The sequence below is a fragment of the Mytilus galloprovincialis genome, chromosome 1 (genome assembly GCF_965363235.1).
Source record: "Mytilus galloprovincialis chromosome 1, xbMytGall1.hap1.1, whole genome shotgun sequence".
Classification (NCBI taxonomy): Eukaryota; Metazoa; Mollusca; class Bivalvia; order Mytilida; family Mytilidae; genus Mytilus; species Mytilus galloprovincialis.
Genome location: NC_134838.1, coordinates 125,642,987 through 125,660,774, shown reverse-complemented (window position 1 = coordinate 125,660,774; position 17,788 = coordinate 125,642,987). Strand labels below are relative to the sequence as shown.

At 30.1% G+C, this 17,788-nt stretch overlaps 2 protein-coding genes across 18 annotated transcripts in view; both read right to left on the bottom strand.

Moving 5' to 3' along the window:
• LOC143057663 (heparan sulfate glucosamine 3-O-sulfotransferase 1-like) overlaps window positions 1-17,788 on the bottom strand; it is an 88,815-nt gene that overhangs the window by 24,177 nt on the left and 46,850 nt on the right. The window lies entirely within an intron of this gene.
• Window positions 2,731-17,788, bottom strand: part of LOC143057705 (heparan sulfate glucosamine 3-O-sulfotransferase 1-like) — a 54,343-nt gene continuing 39,285 nt past the window's right edge. For 6 of the 11 annotated variants that reach the window (XM_076231097.1, XM_076231120.1, XM_076231133.1 and 3 more), the window contains one exon: window positions 2,731-7,264. In XM_076231097.1, coding sequence (XP_076087212.1) covers window positions 6,170-7,219 — 1,050 coding nt within the window. In that variant the 5' untranslated portion in view covers window positions 7,220-7,264 and the 3' untranslated portion in view covers window positions 2,731-6,169. Of the gene's footprint in view, window positions 7,265-9,667; window positions 9,765-10,933; window positions 11,150-12,139; window positions 12,258-13,714; window positions 13,739-16,753; window positions 16,885-17,788 lie in introns of those variants that run through there. The other 5 variants (XM_076231128.1, XM_076231150.1, XM_076231141.1 and 2 more) reach the window with 5 other exon arrangements.

Sequence of the window (17,788 nt, the reverse complement as noted above, 5' to 3'; positions counted from 1 at the left end):
AATCGCCATTTTGAACTTATTTTTTGTTTGTTATCCTTTTCCTGTAATAAAACTGCCACTCAGGTAAAGTGTTATAATCCTGAGGGCCCTCCTAATAACTATAGTAATGCCTCTGGGAAATATTGGCTAATGATCGCTAATCTCTTTACCTGTGTTTTTAATTAATTTTTTATTGATCACGAGCTCAGAACTAATATTTTAAAGAAATTAAAAGTTCATAACAACTGTCTGCATTATTTAATTACTTTTCTCAGCTTAGACAATTGTCAATTCTGATTTAAAATTAAATTAAAATTAAATTAATTTACGTAGAACAAAATATTGTTTCACTACAAACACATGCTTGAAATTCTATTCCGCAAATTAGACACTAAATCGTAAATTAAAAATGATTTCATGCTAAATTAAACAAGTCCAACTATTATAATTAATATTTAAACACTATTAAAGGTAAAACAGTTAAAAAGCCGACGATTTCCTGTGAATTTGATAAACAAAACTAATCCCGGAAATGAGTCCGGAATTGGTCGTCTTACTATTGTCGTAAAACATCCGGTTATAATTTTGGCTTCAAAATCGAAAGAAACGTAAGCGAAGTTTGAGAAATTTATCGTTTTGAGTCATTAAAATCATTTTATTTTTAAACTGTTGCCTTCCTTTTATTGCTCAAGATCGATTTTAAGGGAAATGGTAGGGAAATTTCTGAAGTAAATGCGATGCAACAGTTAAAAACAAGTTCGTTAATGCTACGAGTATGACTGTATGAGCATACACACAATCTTTGTTTGAAAAAGGGCACCAACTTTTAAGTTATCCCAAAATGACCGAAATTAGGTGAAAAAATTTCCGGATCCTTGTCTAACACATAATAGTACAACTTGTCTGATGTCCATCAGTCCTACTAAATAATTAGTACAACTTGTCTGATGTCTAACAGTCCTACTAAAGAATTAGTACAACTTGTCTGATGTCTAACGGTCCTACTAAATAATTAGTACAACTTGTCATATGTCTATAACAGTTCTACTAAAGAATTGGTACAACTGGTCTGATGTCTAACAGTCCTACTAAAGAATTAGTACAACTTGTCATATGTCTAACAGTCCTACTAAAGAATTCGTACAACTTGTCTGATGTCTAACAGTCCTACTAAAGAATTAGTACAACTTGTCTGATGTCTAACGGTCCTACTAAATAATTAGTACAACTTGTCATATGTCTATAACAGTTCTACTAAAGAATTGGTACAACTGGTCTGATGTCCATCGGTCCTACTAAATAATTAGTACAACTTGTCATATGTCTATTACAGTTCTACTAAAGAATTGGTACAACTGGTCTGATGTCTAACAGTCCTACTAAAGAATTAGTACAACTTGTCATATGTCTAACAGTCCTACTAAATAATTAGTACAACTTGTCATATGTCTAACAGTCTTACTAAAGAATTCGTACAACTTGTCTGATGTCTAACAGTCCTACTAAAGAATTAGTACAACTTGTCTGATGTCTAACGGTCCTACTAAATAACTAGTACAACTTGTCATATGTCTAACAGTCCTACTAAAGAATTGGTACAACTTGTCTGATGTCTTACAGTCCTACTAAAGAATTAGTACAACTTGTCTGATGTCTAACAGTCCTACTAAAGAATTAGTACAACTTGTCATATGTCTAACAGTCCTACTAAATAATTTGCACAACTAGTTTGATGTCTAATAGTCCTACTAAAGAACTGGTACAACTTGTCTGATGTCTTACAGTCCTACTAAAGAATTAGTACAACTTGTCATATGTCTAACAGTCCTACTAAATAATTTGCACAACTAGTTTGATGTCTAATAGTCCTACTAAAGAATTGGTACAACTTGTCTGATGTCTAACAGCCCTACTAAAGAACTGGCACAAATAGTCTGATGATTTACAGTCCTTTTGAACAATTTTTGGGTCTACTTTACGAGTAGAATATCCCATGTCTACAGATGATATTGTTGGTGCTCAAATTAAACAATCTTGCTTGTTTTTTAGCTTCTTGGTTTTAAAAATGTTCAAAAACAGTGATTTCTTGATGTTGCTATTATGAGTTTGTCTTTTTCTTCTCTTTTTTGAGTTTATATATCAGGGCTCATTATATAAGAGCCCTTTTTTACCTGCTAGTTTTTTTTTTTTTTTTTTTATTCTTGACATGTTAAATTGTTTGAAGTTTGTATCAAGAAGTGATTTTCTTGCTGTTTCTTTTCACTTGTTTTTTTCACATAAGAAATGATTTTGTTGTAGAGCAGTATTCTTTTGCAAATTATTCACTTGAGTTCTGTTTATTCTAATGAAGTGTGTTCTCATCATCAAGTGTTAGGAACTTAAACTAAACTATCAAATTCTGATTTAGTGAAATCAATTATCATAAAATAATTATGACCATGTATTTTATTAAATTGATGATAAAATTAATATATTGATCAGTTTTCATTTATTTCTGAACAAAATTAAAAATAATAAATAATTGTCAAATGACACAAAACTATTTCAGAAAGATATATATGAAATTAAAATCATTATTGCAGCAAAATCAATATAACTATTTGAAGACCCATTGGTGGCCTTCAGCTCTTTGGTCGGATTGTTATCATTTTTACATATTCACCATTTCTATTCTCAATTTTTTTCTCCAGGAAATTATTTCTATTTTCAATTTTAATAAAGTCTAGGGCATAAACAAAATATAAGACATGGTTAAAGATATATATATTTATTCTGAGTTCTGATCACATGACCAAGACGTCCAGTATCTACAACAATACTGACAATACATATACACCACGTTCTCACCACTCATAATTCTATTACTACGTATATATTGTAAGTCTCTTCACCAGTTCGATGATATACAATGTAAAGCACTGAAGACAGAGAGACTCAACAATACAGCAGTCTATAGGTACTGCTTTTAATTGCACATCTTGTTCATGATACATGAATAAAAGTTTACCAAGTTCTTTGTTTATGACTGGTCCTTTTATACTAAACTGCATCTTTAACTCACAAACAGTCCTGTAAACTAGGACTGCTTTAATTGTGTTAGTCATGTAAAATAATCTTTTTTTGATGACAATTTTGAAACATCTGACTGATAATTACTTTGAAAAAAATGGTTTCCCCTTATGCTCTCTTTAAACAGGGTCCAGCTTGCCATACAAAGAAAGACCAGTTCACAAAGTATACTTTCAAAATCTTAGACTGTTCATGACAACTATCAATGATAAAGAAATAATATAATTTACATCCAACATAAGAGAGGCCCGGAAAAAAACATAATAACCTCATTAGAATTGATATTAATAATAGTCTATTTGCCAATTACCAATTTGATAAAGTTATTACATACTTTTCACACTGGTTGTTTCCTTTTATCTATCAAAGACAGGTTCTATACCATACAAAATGGTTTGCTGCCAAAAGTGGAAAGTGATTTTAAATAAAAACAAATAAATTTTATTGATATCAAAAGTTTGTAGCTTAACAAAAGAATAAAACTAAGATTTCACATAGAAAAATTTGGTATATCTACTAGTTCTTAATTAACATTGAAAATGAATGTCTGTTCTAAAGGTAAGCAACTCAATGCAGAATTGGCAAAATTAGACTATAGTCAATATGATTTCACAGCACCTATCCTCACAATCTTGAAATTTATAAATAACCCCCCAAAAAGTTACAAATTTGTACACTTGAAATCTAACAAAAACAGCTTGTTTTCAATTAATATGCAAAATATTATCTCCTGCTAAAGACTGTAATTACAAATATTTGTAAAAAAGCTATGAGTAGTTCTATACTTTGCTTTTATATTATAAATCATCGACTAGATTTGTAAATAGAATAGAAATAAAGTTTGTTTGTATAAAGTTATAAAAATATCAACGAAGCAAAAACCTAACAACATAATAAAACCAATAAAATCAAGGAAAAATTTTCCTTTTTACAATTTTAACCTGCAATAAATGCAGACGTCATTAAACTTAAGTCTGGGAAAAAATATGTCTAAATCATAACTTGTACATAATTTTGAGAAACAATGATGTAAAAGTTTTTAAGACCAAGGTGTTTATAATAAGTATAGTGTACAGAGGGCAATAATAAATCACAACTGTCGCCTATTTCTATGTAATTTGTTTTGTAGAGTTCAAGGAGACTTATAATTCAAGGCAGTAACTTATACAGTTACATCACTCAAATTCTCCTCTAATTTATTGGCCATGATATTTCTGATGAGAAAAGTCACCTTTTGACCCTTTAGTCAATAGACTCAAAGTACATGTAGCTTGGTTTAAACTCAAAATTATTATTTTCTGGGTAAGTTTTATTCTACCTGTGAGGCAATCTTTGAAATGACAAAGATGCATTTTTAAATAACATAGTGCAATAAAAATGTATATGGGTATTTGATTTGTATTATCATATGCTTCCATGCAGTTCATAATTTAGAGAAAATTTAAATAGTTTTACCTTTTCAAATGAAGTTAATCAACAGGAGACTAAGATTTTATGTGCTTTCACAGCAGGATATCTGTATGGTTACATAATAGAATAGAATTTCACAGATATGACAAGTGGGATCTTTTAATTAAGTTACATGCATCCTGTATTCCTTAATCATAGCATGGAAGTCAAATGAAATATTATACTTACATTATTGTCTCGAGATTTATTTATAAAAAAACGGTGAATGTGTCCATGGAACCAAGATGATACCCCCTCTTGCATAAAAGTTGTAAAGGAATATTACTCAAGAATGGTTAAATTTACTCGACTGAAACTTGTACTTGGTCTGAGTTTCATAAACATTTAGTTGAGGCAAACTCTACATGAGTTTTCTGGTTTTTATCATGCTTTTGGTTTTTTTTTTCTTTAGATGGGAACCTCTTTATTATATTCCTATGTACTAGTTTCTCTTTGTTGTTGAGGATTATTTTCTTATATTTAGTCTTTTCCTTGTACCCTAGGAAAACCGCAGCTGTTTCTGTGATTGACTATTTTTGCTACAATACACAAATAATACCTACAATTGATATATTCAGGGCACATTGTTTGTGTACTTAACACAACTTTTTAGTTATTAAACCTGAACATTTAGTGACTGCATTATTTTCAAACAGACATTTTTCATTGTCAAAATTACAATAACATCTGAAGATCATAAATCCAAGAATTTGGCACTATACAAAAACACAGATTACAGCAGATGATTTTGTTCATCAAATATAAAAGCAGTAAACGATGCCAGGAAACAAGTTACTGTGTAAGATAACAAAATAGCATTACAAAATCAGAATCACCAAAAAAAAAACCCTAAAACGAAGAATACAATCATTTGTAACAGCATTGTACAAACAATAAATGTGAAATAATATAATGTCATAAATATTCAGAATAAGGCCCTAAAAAACATAATTGTGGTAATGAATAAAAAGTTGATAGTTATTCTAATAGGTAAAAAAAAATATGATATCTTCAAAAAATTAAGTATGAAAAGCTCAGTTCTTGTAGAATATTTTGCAAGCTAAGTAATCCTTGGTCAGTGAAGACATTCTTATAAATTTTGACTCTTGTGAATAAATGATGAATATCATAATAAAATATAAAATAGCAAATAATGGCTGGCAGTGTATAAATAAAAACACTGAGGTAATCTTAAAATACATATAAAACTTAATCAAAAAGTTATAATATCCTGTTGAGATCTACACTTTACAATGATTATGTGTTTGCAATCAACACTTTACAATGATTTGTGTTGTTATAACGCTCACACCATGTACACAGAATACTGATTTTTCTCATGTTTAATGAAAAGCTAGCATGATATGATATGAATATTGCACATCTGTTACTATAGTCAGTGAGTTACAGTCATTCATACAATAGAGATTATGTGTCAGAAACACACAAATATTGAATATGGTAACAGTTTGTCATGGATATGATCATCTATACCAACAATATTTATTAATCTTTTGGGAGCTGCTTTTCTTAAGAATTTTCTTAAATATAATTGATGCAAATTTAGCTCCTTGTAATGAACACTATTTTTTTTGCAAAAGTATTGAACACATTCTACTTCTTCAAAAAAAGAAATTGAAGCCCATTTTTACCCTAGAGATCTATCAAAATTTCAACTCCATTTGAATGTTCTATTGATCATTTTAAATAATTTTTCATTGTGAGGCTTAAAGAACTTGTTTAATTTTCTAATAACACTTGGGTGAGTTCCAGGATGTGGTCTTCCCTTGGTTGCACCAAGACACTTTTCCATGCTGCCCTGCTTTTTACAGAAAAATCCTCGTGTTTTGTTGAAATAAAAATTGTCTTGTGTAATACGATGTTCTAATCCTAAGAATGATTCTACATGTTTTATTTCTGACACTGGATCAAGAATGAGATTGTCCCCATCGACAATTAGAATTTGCTCTCGTTTAAACACTCGTAGCCAACGCTCAAAATGATGATGATATATACTAATACGAACAGCTTTATAATCTGTATTAATTTCTCCTGTATAAGGATCTATCACTAATTCTTCGATTTTCTCGAAGGTGACACCTTTAGCCAATTTATTGTAATACACTTGAGTATAGTCAGAAAGCACCCTGGTTGTGGGGTTACGTAGAACTACTATTAATTTTATAGTACTATTCATCATAGATATTCTTTCTGGAACTTTATCTGTTATAAAATATCTTGGACTTTTCTCCACAGTAATTTGTTCAGGGTAGGAGTAAGGCATATGTTTTCTATACCATTCTAACCCTAAGTTATATTTTTCATCTTCATCAAAGAAATGCATTTCATGTTCAGCATTTTGAACATGAGGATGTAGTCCTATAAATTCCAACAAAGCTCTTGTTCCACACTTCCGAACTCCAAAAATAATACATTGAGGAAATCGTCTGTTTGTTCCGACTGGATGAAATTTTTCTGAAAATTGATCCTGTTCTAGAAGTTTTCTGAATTTGATAGAATCTTCGTAAATAATATTGTTCATATTTAAATCCCTCCATGCTATTGTGTTGGAGTATATAGATATATTGAGTATAATAAAGACAACACAGACAATAACAACAGCATGTTTCCACTGTTGTCTCATAGTGCCATCTGCTGAACAGTAATCATAATTCACATATCTCCCTCCTCTGGTGTAAAAAGTCCACATGAAGTTTGACATTCTTTGTAAAACATGTTGCTTTCATTCCTTTTCTCTGTACTACATCTGTAAAACATGAGAAAATTATTTTTAACATGTTTAATATGCAACCTATCTACATGTATAGTAAGTGATACAAAGTGATCAGTATACAATAAATGTTACTTCGTGCAATGAAATAAACCTCCTCATCTAAGTACTATTCATATCTAAGTACAGTGTGTCAAATCTTTAAGGACAATTTCATATTTGAGTACAGTTTCATATCTAAGTACAGTTTTTCTCAAGTTTCTCTAATGCACTCAAATATAAATTCACATCAGCATTTCACATTCTAGATTGATAGAGATGACACTTGAGCCATCTATAAGTTACTGTGTTTATTCAAACAGATACTTCATCCAGAATTTTCTGATCAAAGTTTTAAATAACTGATCACATGTTATTATCATCATCTTTTTCAGAGGATTTGGACAGAACTTTACAGACCCCAAAACGGCCTCAAATTATAATTTAACCTCCATTTCAAACCAGTTTAAAATAGAACAGTGAGTTGAAATGTAGAAGTTCAGACACAGTGGCATGTTTAAAATGTCAGTTTTTAGTAGTCCTTTCAAACATTATGTACTGAATGTAAACTACTTAATTAAAACAGTATTTTACAAACAAAAATACTTAATGTCATATAAACATATAATTGTTTGTGACAAAGGATAAAATCAAAATAAAACAAAGAAATAACATTTCAATTGATAATAAATGAAAAGGTGAAACATTATGAGATTTCTGCCCTCCATTCTATTGACTGTTTGGGAAAATTAAATTATGACATAAATTTACTTTTATATGAGTGTAAATATGCCATTAAGTTCACCTGTCATTTTTCAATTAAAAATGTACTGGAAATGTTCTCTAATAATTGACATTTTTTGCAATTAACAACAACAAAAACATGTGCTTACCGTTTAAAATCACATGGAAATGATTATTCAATTCAATTCTTTATTACTTAAAGCACATTATGCTTATCAGTGCAATACATACAAATACATTTTATAACTACACAACAATTAAATTCTAGAACAGGTCATATCTTTAGAAATAAATGCTCAAATGTCTTGCTTTTTCAAGCATACAGTATTTGTGTATCCCTCCCCCCTCTTATTTCAATAAGTGCAATCTAGATCAACTCTCCTCGAAACTTTTACAATAGTAAAGTTCTGACTATATGTTCTACCAAAGCTTTTATTGTGCTTTAGTGAAGATGTGCATACCAATCTAATTTGGTCATCAGGAAAACTGACTACAATATCTTTTCGAAACGGACCTTTTTAGAAAAAAAAACAAAATATTTTCTCATGACAACATATCGTTTATTCTGAATGCACATGTCTATGTCAGAAACAGACGTTTGCATAAAACTGAAACACAAACTTTATTTTCCGGGACAAAACCAACCTTGTCTTCAGCTTATAATACAATAACTTTGTCTGCTTGAAAATTGAAAGTCCATTTATTTCAATAAAGAAAGAAAATGAAGGCTGAAAACCAATAAGCGCCATATCTTTTTACGAAAACAGCATCCGTGGTAAACGAACATTAGTTAATTAATGAAATCCTGGCAGGATTTGTCTGTGATTAACAAGGTAAAATTGACTTAATTATTCCAGTGCAAAAAGTCTCAATAAATACATGAAAAATAAAAAAGATAAAAAGCTCATTTAAAAGTAATATAAAATATTGAGGTGATAAGACCTGGGAGTACAGGTGATGTCCAGGTGTTATATATCAAGGACAGATAACAATCTTATTATTATAACTGTCAGGCATCAAATGAAGGATCTTGGATAAATGATACTATAATTATCTTTCATTAATTAAAGGGTAAAAGTATCCTAAATGTCCTTCCTGTTTAAAATCTACATGGAAACTGGAGTCAACTTCTTATTTTTAACACATACATTCAGGGGCAGGCATCGAAAAATTCATAGGATATATTTTCTTGATTTAAAAAAATTTTTTCTAACTTTAAAAAATAGGAAGCATTTACAGTGACTTGACTGTAAGTGTTGCTATCCACCAATTGCAATTCATTCAAAATTTTGACCAAATTGCAATTTGTTTTATTAAACCAAATTGTTCAACTGGTCAGAATATTGAACAAATTGTTCAGTCAAAATGTGAAAGTGCAAGGTGATAAAATAAAACATACTTACAATCCTATAAGACTTTAACTCCACTTTATTGATGGTATTACTAAATCATTTATTACTTTGCTTTTGAATATATTATGAATATTTGTTGTTCATTTAATTTACAAAATACAAAATGAAGTAAACCCCAGCACTACTTCTAAATTCACATTTAATCAACTTCTTTGCTTAAACATTTACAAATTTTTCTTACATTTTTCTAAAACTGTTAATGAAAAGCAAATAAAGCAATTTTTTTAATTTCAACTCTACTAACCTTTTTTTCATTGTACCTTTTATCTGGATAGTACATCTAAGGTGTTGAATATACTAAGATGACAAAGAAGACTACTTACTAACACAATTCAAAGAGAACTAATCAAAGGAACCAACAAATCTGCTTAATCACAAGTGTCAAAAGAGGGAATTATCAATGGAGATACATGTATATAAAACACACTTCAAAACTGATTTTCATTGTGTACAAACACTTTGATAACTGATTTTATCACCTGGGAAAATTAATAAATTTACCATTGGTGTTATAAAAGAGGATTTTGTCATGTATGTCTGTGTGGACAGGTGGTCAACATTGCAGGAGACCAATAATACTTATCTATACTGGTCAAGTCATTTTGACACACTGCTGAAATATTGACCATTGGATATTTAATTTCCTAAATCAGGGACAATATATTAAAATATAATTGTCCAAAAAAGTTCAAAAAGTCTTTGATCAAGTACAAAGCTTTATAGTTGATGATTTGAACCAACTTCAAAGAAAACTGCTTAAACCAAAGCAATATTGCAGATTATACCAAGTACTTTCATATACAGTAAGCTAGGATCATTTAACACATAAGCCACAATTTTCTATTTATGGAATAATCAAATCCTTCGAGGAAAAAAAAAAACATTGGGTAGAAGAAAACAAGGAAAAAAAACATTGGGTAGAAGAAAACAAAAGAAGTGAAACTTGGAGAAAAATAAAATAAAAGCTGTAATTTTGCACAGTATTTGTTTATCAAAATAAATAGATCATTGTATTCATCTAATTGCCGAAATAGCCTTCATTTATAAAGATATTTTTGACAGATATGCATGTCCCCATGTACACCGCATCCTGTTGCTGATAAGGATAAACATGTATAATCTTTTTTATAATTTTGATGATTGTATCTAAATAACTATATTTGAGTCATACACGAACATATTCTATGTGTCACAACTTTGCAAAGCAAATTTTCACTGAACAAGTACACATTTTTCTTTAGAGGCCAGTTGAAGCCTGCCTCTTGGTGCAGGATTTTCCTGCAGGTGACCCATTGGTGGCCTTCAGCTGTTTTCTACTCTTAGGTTGAGTTGTTGTCTCTTTGACACATTCACCATGTCCATTCTCAATTTTTTTTCATTTATAAACTTATCTTGAAAATTACAGGGTATTTAAACAAAGAACCTAATATGCAAATCTTTAAAAAATAAATAATGAAAAATATACAATAATTATTTTGTGACGTCAACAAGTATTGTCAATAAAACTTACCACTTTAACTCCCCCTTAATTCCATCAACACAGCTGAGAAATTTAATTCCAACAAAATGCACAAATAAAAACTCTATCACTTAAATTAAAGTAACAAGAAAATTTAAATGATTTCCTCCACTTTGTGAAGCATTGTGATCGTAAGATCAATACAACAATGTTATACACTGGTCCTGTGACATTTGTCAAAACATTGACAGACAAATTAAAGGGTGAAAGTTTGAAAAGTGAGGAAATTAGATAAGTACTAGTTAGGTTATATTGAAAGTCGTTGAAGTAAATCAGGCCAATGAAATGTGAACTGGGGCCTCTAACAAATTATCAATACCTGATGTCTCCGGAAATCTTATAGGTTTAAAAACTCCCTTTTTCAATATTGTTTCTTTACTCATAAACACATACAGAACGTGCACACAAAAGTGAGATAAAACATTTACAACCCTTTGTTATGATTTAAAAGTAGTGTGCAAGTAGGAAGTGAAATTAAAAAAAAATTATGCTCAATATTTTGATCTTATAAAGATCTTTTGAGTAGTATTCTATGAAAAATATATTTGAGATATTTTTTAGAGCAAAGTCATTGAAAAAACAATCTAAACAATACTAAATCAAGGAAAATAAGATGAGAGGGTCACAATGCAAGCCCTTGTCATTTTTTGGTTTTAATATTTTGGTAGAATTCAGTTAGCGGTATAAAGTTTGTAAGACAAAAAAAAAGTAAAATAACAAAAATACTAAACTCAATAGAAAATTCATAACGGAAGGTCCCTAATGATACAAATGGCAATGCCAAAATCACAAATAACTATCTTGATGTAACTTAGCTGACTTTGTACTATAAAAATCAGGATATAATGTCGGGTATGATTGCCAATGGGAGAACTATTCACCCGTGTTTACCTCTCCAAATAAATACCAAAATGCTCTATTAAAACAACGTGTTGAGTATAAATTTATTTGTACTTTCATAATGTGTAAGATTCCAAAAAATTATCCATTCATATTCTACTGTGTGTATGACACATGCATATTACTTCCAAGATAGAATCTCCTTTAATCATTTTGTTTCTCACACAAAATTAACAAAATAAACAATACAAATTCAATGTATATATACTATTTTTTTGTGGTATTAGTAAAGTTTTCAAATTTCAAAAACTCCATCTTTTAAATTAGATTGTAATATTAAGAGAAGAAAAAACCTACCTCGATCTAACCATCAATTTTTTAAACAGTAAACAAACAAGATGTTTGTTGCACAGCTGTTAGATAAAACACCTCAGTGATCCTGAACGTGTTACTATAATAAGGGCACACAGTTGTGCTTCACTGATACTATCGATAAAAAACTCATTTACTTTTTCACAAAATATCATTTCTTCATTTGAATGTTTTTTATGTAAAAGCAACTGAACTGTGCCAACCAAGTATTGCATAAAATATCACTGCTGTGAATTCTATAGAAACATTGAATGACCAAAAAACATCTGTAGAACAAAGAAACAATGAAATGCAATATTTCCTTCTCTAAACAGTTATGATTTATCAAAAATTGAAATTGCTTTCTGAAATTTCTTTTACAATGCTACTTTTAAACTACAAGAGAAATCTTTTATTTCTTAAGTTTTAAGCCTTAACAATCAGAATATTCTTCTAACTGGTCTCCAATTTGTATTAATCATATAAATTAAAGATGAAATCAAATCATGCTTCAGTAATCACATGATCAAATCATACAATCATCAGTATCAAATGTCAATATCAAATTTAATTGAAATCGGTTGAGGAACAAAACTACAATATGCTTACTATGGAACAGCCTTTTAAAGGTAAAACATGTGCTACCTCTAATGAACATACACCACACACATCAATGATTTAAGTTTATACATTGAAATTGGAAATACAACCTCAGTGAAAAATAAAATATCTACAATGTATCAGTAATTTAGACAAATTCAAATTTCAATCACATGTGTTTGGATGACAGTCATGACACTTATGTCATTGCCTAACGAATCATTAAGAATTCAAAACATATTCAAATAACAGAAACTTGAACTGAAACTCAATAGCATACACTTATTTACCAGGCATAACTAAAAACATTATGCACAAGGGCTGTAATCTCATGGAAATAAGGTTATCCTGATGAAAGGAAAATCAGCTAAATATCTAGGTTCAATCTCAACAACTTTTGGATTTCAGAATATTACAGAAGAATGACTTTAGATGTCAGGGTTATGTAACCATCACTCTTTCATGACAAATATTTCCTTCAGGCTTCAGACAAAATAAGCACTTATTCTACATGCTGAATTGAAAATGTACTTACGGTTCAATTATTATGCCCACTGAGTGGCTGAGGCATAAACATACTAGACATTTGGAAACTTAAAAAAAGCATTGTTGACACAACTGTTCAATACAATACCATCTCCATATAATAAATGTTTTTGATAGTGCATATCATGTCAGAAGTAATTCTTCCATGTTTGCATAATTAACTGAATATAAAATAGTCTTGTATTTGTTATGAAATTAATAAAAAATTAATACACAGTTAAAAAATTTCTGAACATAAAGTAATTTTTAAATTGATCAGTATCACCAGAATTCTATACACACAATAATCATTAGAAATAGGAATAAAAACCTTTCAGGCAATAAATTTTGAAAAGAAAATTATAAGAACGGTTTGTAAATAACATAGGAATCTATTTCTGTCCAAATCGAAGCTCAGAACCTATCATTTTCTAATCACAGTAAATAACTACTTACTATACGTGAAATTCTCAAGACTTTCCTTGGACATTGACAATAATCTAACTTATTATTCAATATTACAGCAAGAACTTATCTTAATCACTTTGTTCCTCCTTAGAATATTATAATCATACACTAACAGCACTATATTTAATCGCTTTTATCCAATTTTGGAAATTTTTCATCCGTGACAATGAATTAATGATGTTGAATTATCTAGCCCATTACCTGAAAAGTGATTCCTGGTAATACAATCTCCGGAGATATTCTATTTTATGGTATTGACAAACATCGATGCACATTTATGTTACTGTTAAATACAGAACAATTATTCAATGGATTATCTAACGAAACAACTGAGACATTACATTTGCTGTGATTTCCCTGCACAATAAATCTGTAGTCACTTTAATTGTCTCTGAGCATGAAATCTATCAATTATAACTTGTTACAAATAAATATTTCATTACACATTCAATCAAATAGGATTTAAAGTAACAAATGATGCATGAAAACAAATTGGTCAATACTAATCTATGACCCAACATCTAAAATGACTGTTGTTGGCTAATACATCCTTTTAATTTGTTGTACAGCAATGCAATTAATTACTCCCTAATATAAGTCTTAAAATTGGATTAATGTTATTTAAACTATATGGATTGATGTTTAATGCCACTGTCAACACTCTTGGCTACATCATTGTTTTTAACAAAGGAAGTCAAGAGTATTTGAGAAATTACAGAAAATTCGGACTCCTTGTCAATTGATAAGCTAACAAAAACTGTAGCTGAGCTACTTACAACACTATGAGGCCCTCACGACACAAGTCCAGAGAAACCCTATCCAAAAGAACTGATCCCCAATTCCAACCAGATGCTCTCCAGGGCGCAGCTTTATACGACCGCAGAGGTCGAACCCTGAACAGTTGGGGCAAGTATGGACACAATATTTAAGCTTGATACAGCTCTGAATTTGGATTGTGATTAAATAGTTGACACAACATAGGTTTCTGACACAGAATGAATGTGGTCTAAGAACTTAAACTTAGAAACTTAAAAATTTTAAATTGGACATTTACCTATTATGGTCTAATATCCAAAATCTAAATACATGGTTAGATTCAGCATATCATAGAACCCCAAGAATTCAATTTTTGATGAAATCAAATAATGTTCAATTTTAGACCCTTTAGACCTCAATGTGGACCAATCTGATAACTGGGTCCAAATATTAAAAATCTAAATACATGGTTAGATTCAGCATATTGAAGAACCCCATATATTCAATTTTTGTTGAAATCAAACAAAGTTTAATTTTTGACCCTTTGAACCTTAATGTAGAACAATCGGAAAACAGGACAATACTGTGCAATTGAATATTTCTTGCTATTGCGCAAAACTGTGCAATTGAAAATTTCTTGCTGTTGCGCAATATTGTGCAATAAGATATTTCTTGCTATTGTGCAATACTGTGCAATTGAAGATTACTTGCTATTGCACAATACTGTGCAATTGAAGATTTCTTGCTATTGCGCAATACTGTGGAATTGAAAATTTCTTGCTATTGCATAATACTGTGCAATTGAAGGTTTCTTGCTATTGCGGAATACTGTGCAATTGAAAATTTCTTGCTATTGCACAATACTTAATATAATAATTAGTTGGACCAACTTGAAAACTGGGCCCATAATCAAAAATCTAAGTACATGTTTAGATTCAGCATATCAAAGAACCCCAAGAATCCAATTTTTGTTAAAATCAAGCTAAGGTTAATTTACCCTTTGGACCTTAATGTAGACCAATTTGAAAACAGGACCAAAATTTAAGAATCTGAATACACGGTTAGATTTGGCATATCAAAGAACTCTTAATAATTCTTTTTTTGATGAAATCAAACAAAGTTTAATTTTGGACCCTTTTGGACCCTAATTTGTTGGGACCAAAACTCTCAAAATCAATCCCAACCTTCCTTTTGTGGTGATAAACCTTGTGTTAAAATTTCATAGATTTCTATTAACTTATACTAAAGTTATTGTGCAAAAAACAAGAAAAATGCTTATTTGGGACCTGTTTTTGGCCCCTAATTCCTAAACTGTTGGGACTAAAACTCCCAAAATTAATACTAAAGTTATTGTGCCAAAACTGAAAAAATGCTTATTTGGGTTAGAGTGCGAAAACCAAATGTCTTTTCGGACGATGACGCTAACATGATACCAATATACGACCAAAAAATTTTCAATTTTTGCAGTGGTATAAAAATGGGATGTTCCAAATATTTACCCACTAATCTTGTTTACTAGATTAAACCTCAAGGTTCTATGATTTATTGACTTGCAAATGGAAAGACAGAAATACACTTTGGCATTTATAGAGACTTTTATTCTAACCTTGTCAATGCAGTACACCAACAGTCAAATGACTTATCTTTTAACATCAAACTAATTTTCTCCTAATTAAAAGCTGTCCATCAAATGATGTTATGACCTTCACCCCTGACCTTTATAGCTTAGAAATGTTAGTGCATAATACACTAAACACAACATAAACTAAAAGTCTTCCTTCAAAATGTTATTCATCATTTTTATTATGACATGCATAGTGAGCATAATACTACAAATTACTGTATTTAGTGAAAAAAAAAGGTATGCAACTTTTTACAGACATACAAACTATCTCCTATGTCTTTCTATCAGATTTTAAGACCTTTCTGAATATTCCTTGATTTTGTCCAAGGAGGTCATATGAGATCTCTAATAACTTTCTTGATTTTGTCCTACTGATCAAAAGATGCCTTTTTTTTTAAGGCAGACATTTCATTGGCTGATGTTGCAAATACAAGAACAGAAAGCAGAGCAGGGTGTTGTCAGTTCCTTGTGAGCAAAACGTTAATACAGGGCTTGTATTCAATCTGACTGCAGGTTAAACCATGATTTTTACAACAATAAGCTTTATCTTACCAAAAGTGTAATGTCAATACAATGTTTCCTTATTTTTAATCCAAATACATGTACCACAAGAACCACCTACCCTTGAATGTTAATTTTACACAAACCTCAAGTTCTATGATCAAAACCACAATTCTGTTTCCAGTAAAACCAAATTTAATCCATTATCTCCTGTTTATTTAGAACTAAATATCATATGACATTTCACCAGAGACTTGTACCACACAACTTCCCCTAAAGTAATAAGTCTGTCCCTGTTTATAAAATATTCAAACAACTCCCCCTATAGCAAGACTATCAGCTGTATAGGAACCAATTATAGATTATTATAATATTTCACCCCAGGTGATTTATAAACTAATTAAGTTGGCCCCAGATGTTCTCTATCCTCTATAAACACCTTCCTAGATCTTATAAATAATCAATTAATTCAAATCTCAATGTAATATCTTACACATGATTAGTTACATATTCAACAGATGCAGCAGAAAAATTGATTTTAAACAAACAACTGTTTATCTTTCTGAACTTCCAATTTTTTATCATTTTTGCAAATTAAATATCATGCAGTTTTTATTTCAAAGATAAAATTGATAAAATGATTTTTTTAAATGTTTATCTTTAGTAAGTATGTGTCAATCAATATAAAGGAGACATACAGTACATAAATAACAGTGTTTCTGTCTACAACAAAACAAAAACCCTTAACTCATTCTGACATAAAACATGTCTCAACCTTGAATTCCAAAGTTTTTATCTTTAATATAATTCTTGTCTAATCAGTCAGCACTTTTTAAAATTACAAATATACAAGCTTATGTATTATTTTTCTTTACATTTTCTAGCATAAACATGGACCACTGCTCCATATATCTATACATGTACTACTAAAGGAAGACCACTGCTCAATACATCTATACATGTACTACTAAAGGAAGACCACTGCTCAATACATCTATACATGTACTACTGAAGGAAGACCACTGCTCCATACATCTATACATGTACTACTAAAGGAAGACCACTGCTCCATACATCTATACATGTACTACTGAAGGAAGACCACTGCTCAATACATCTATACATGTACTACTGAAGGAAGACCACTGCTCCATACATCTATACATGTACTACTAAAGGAA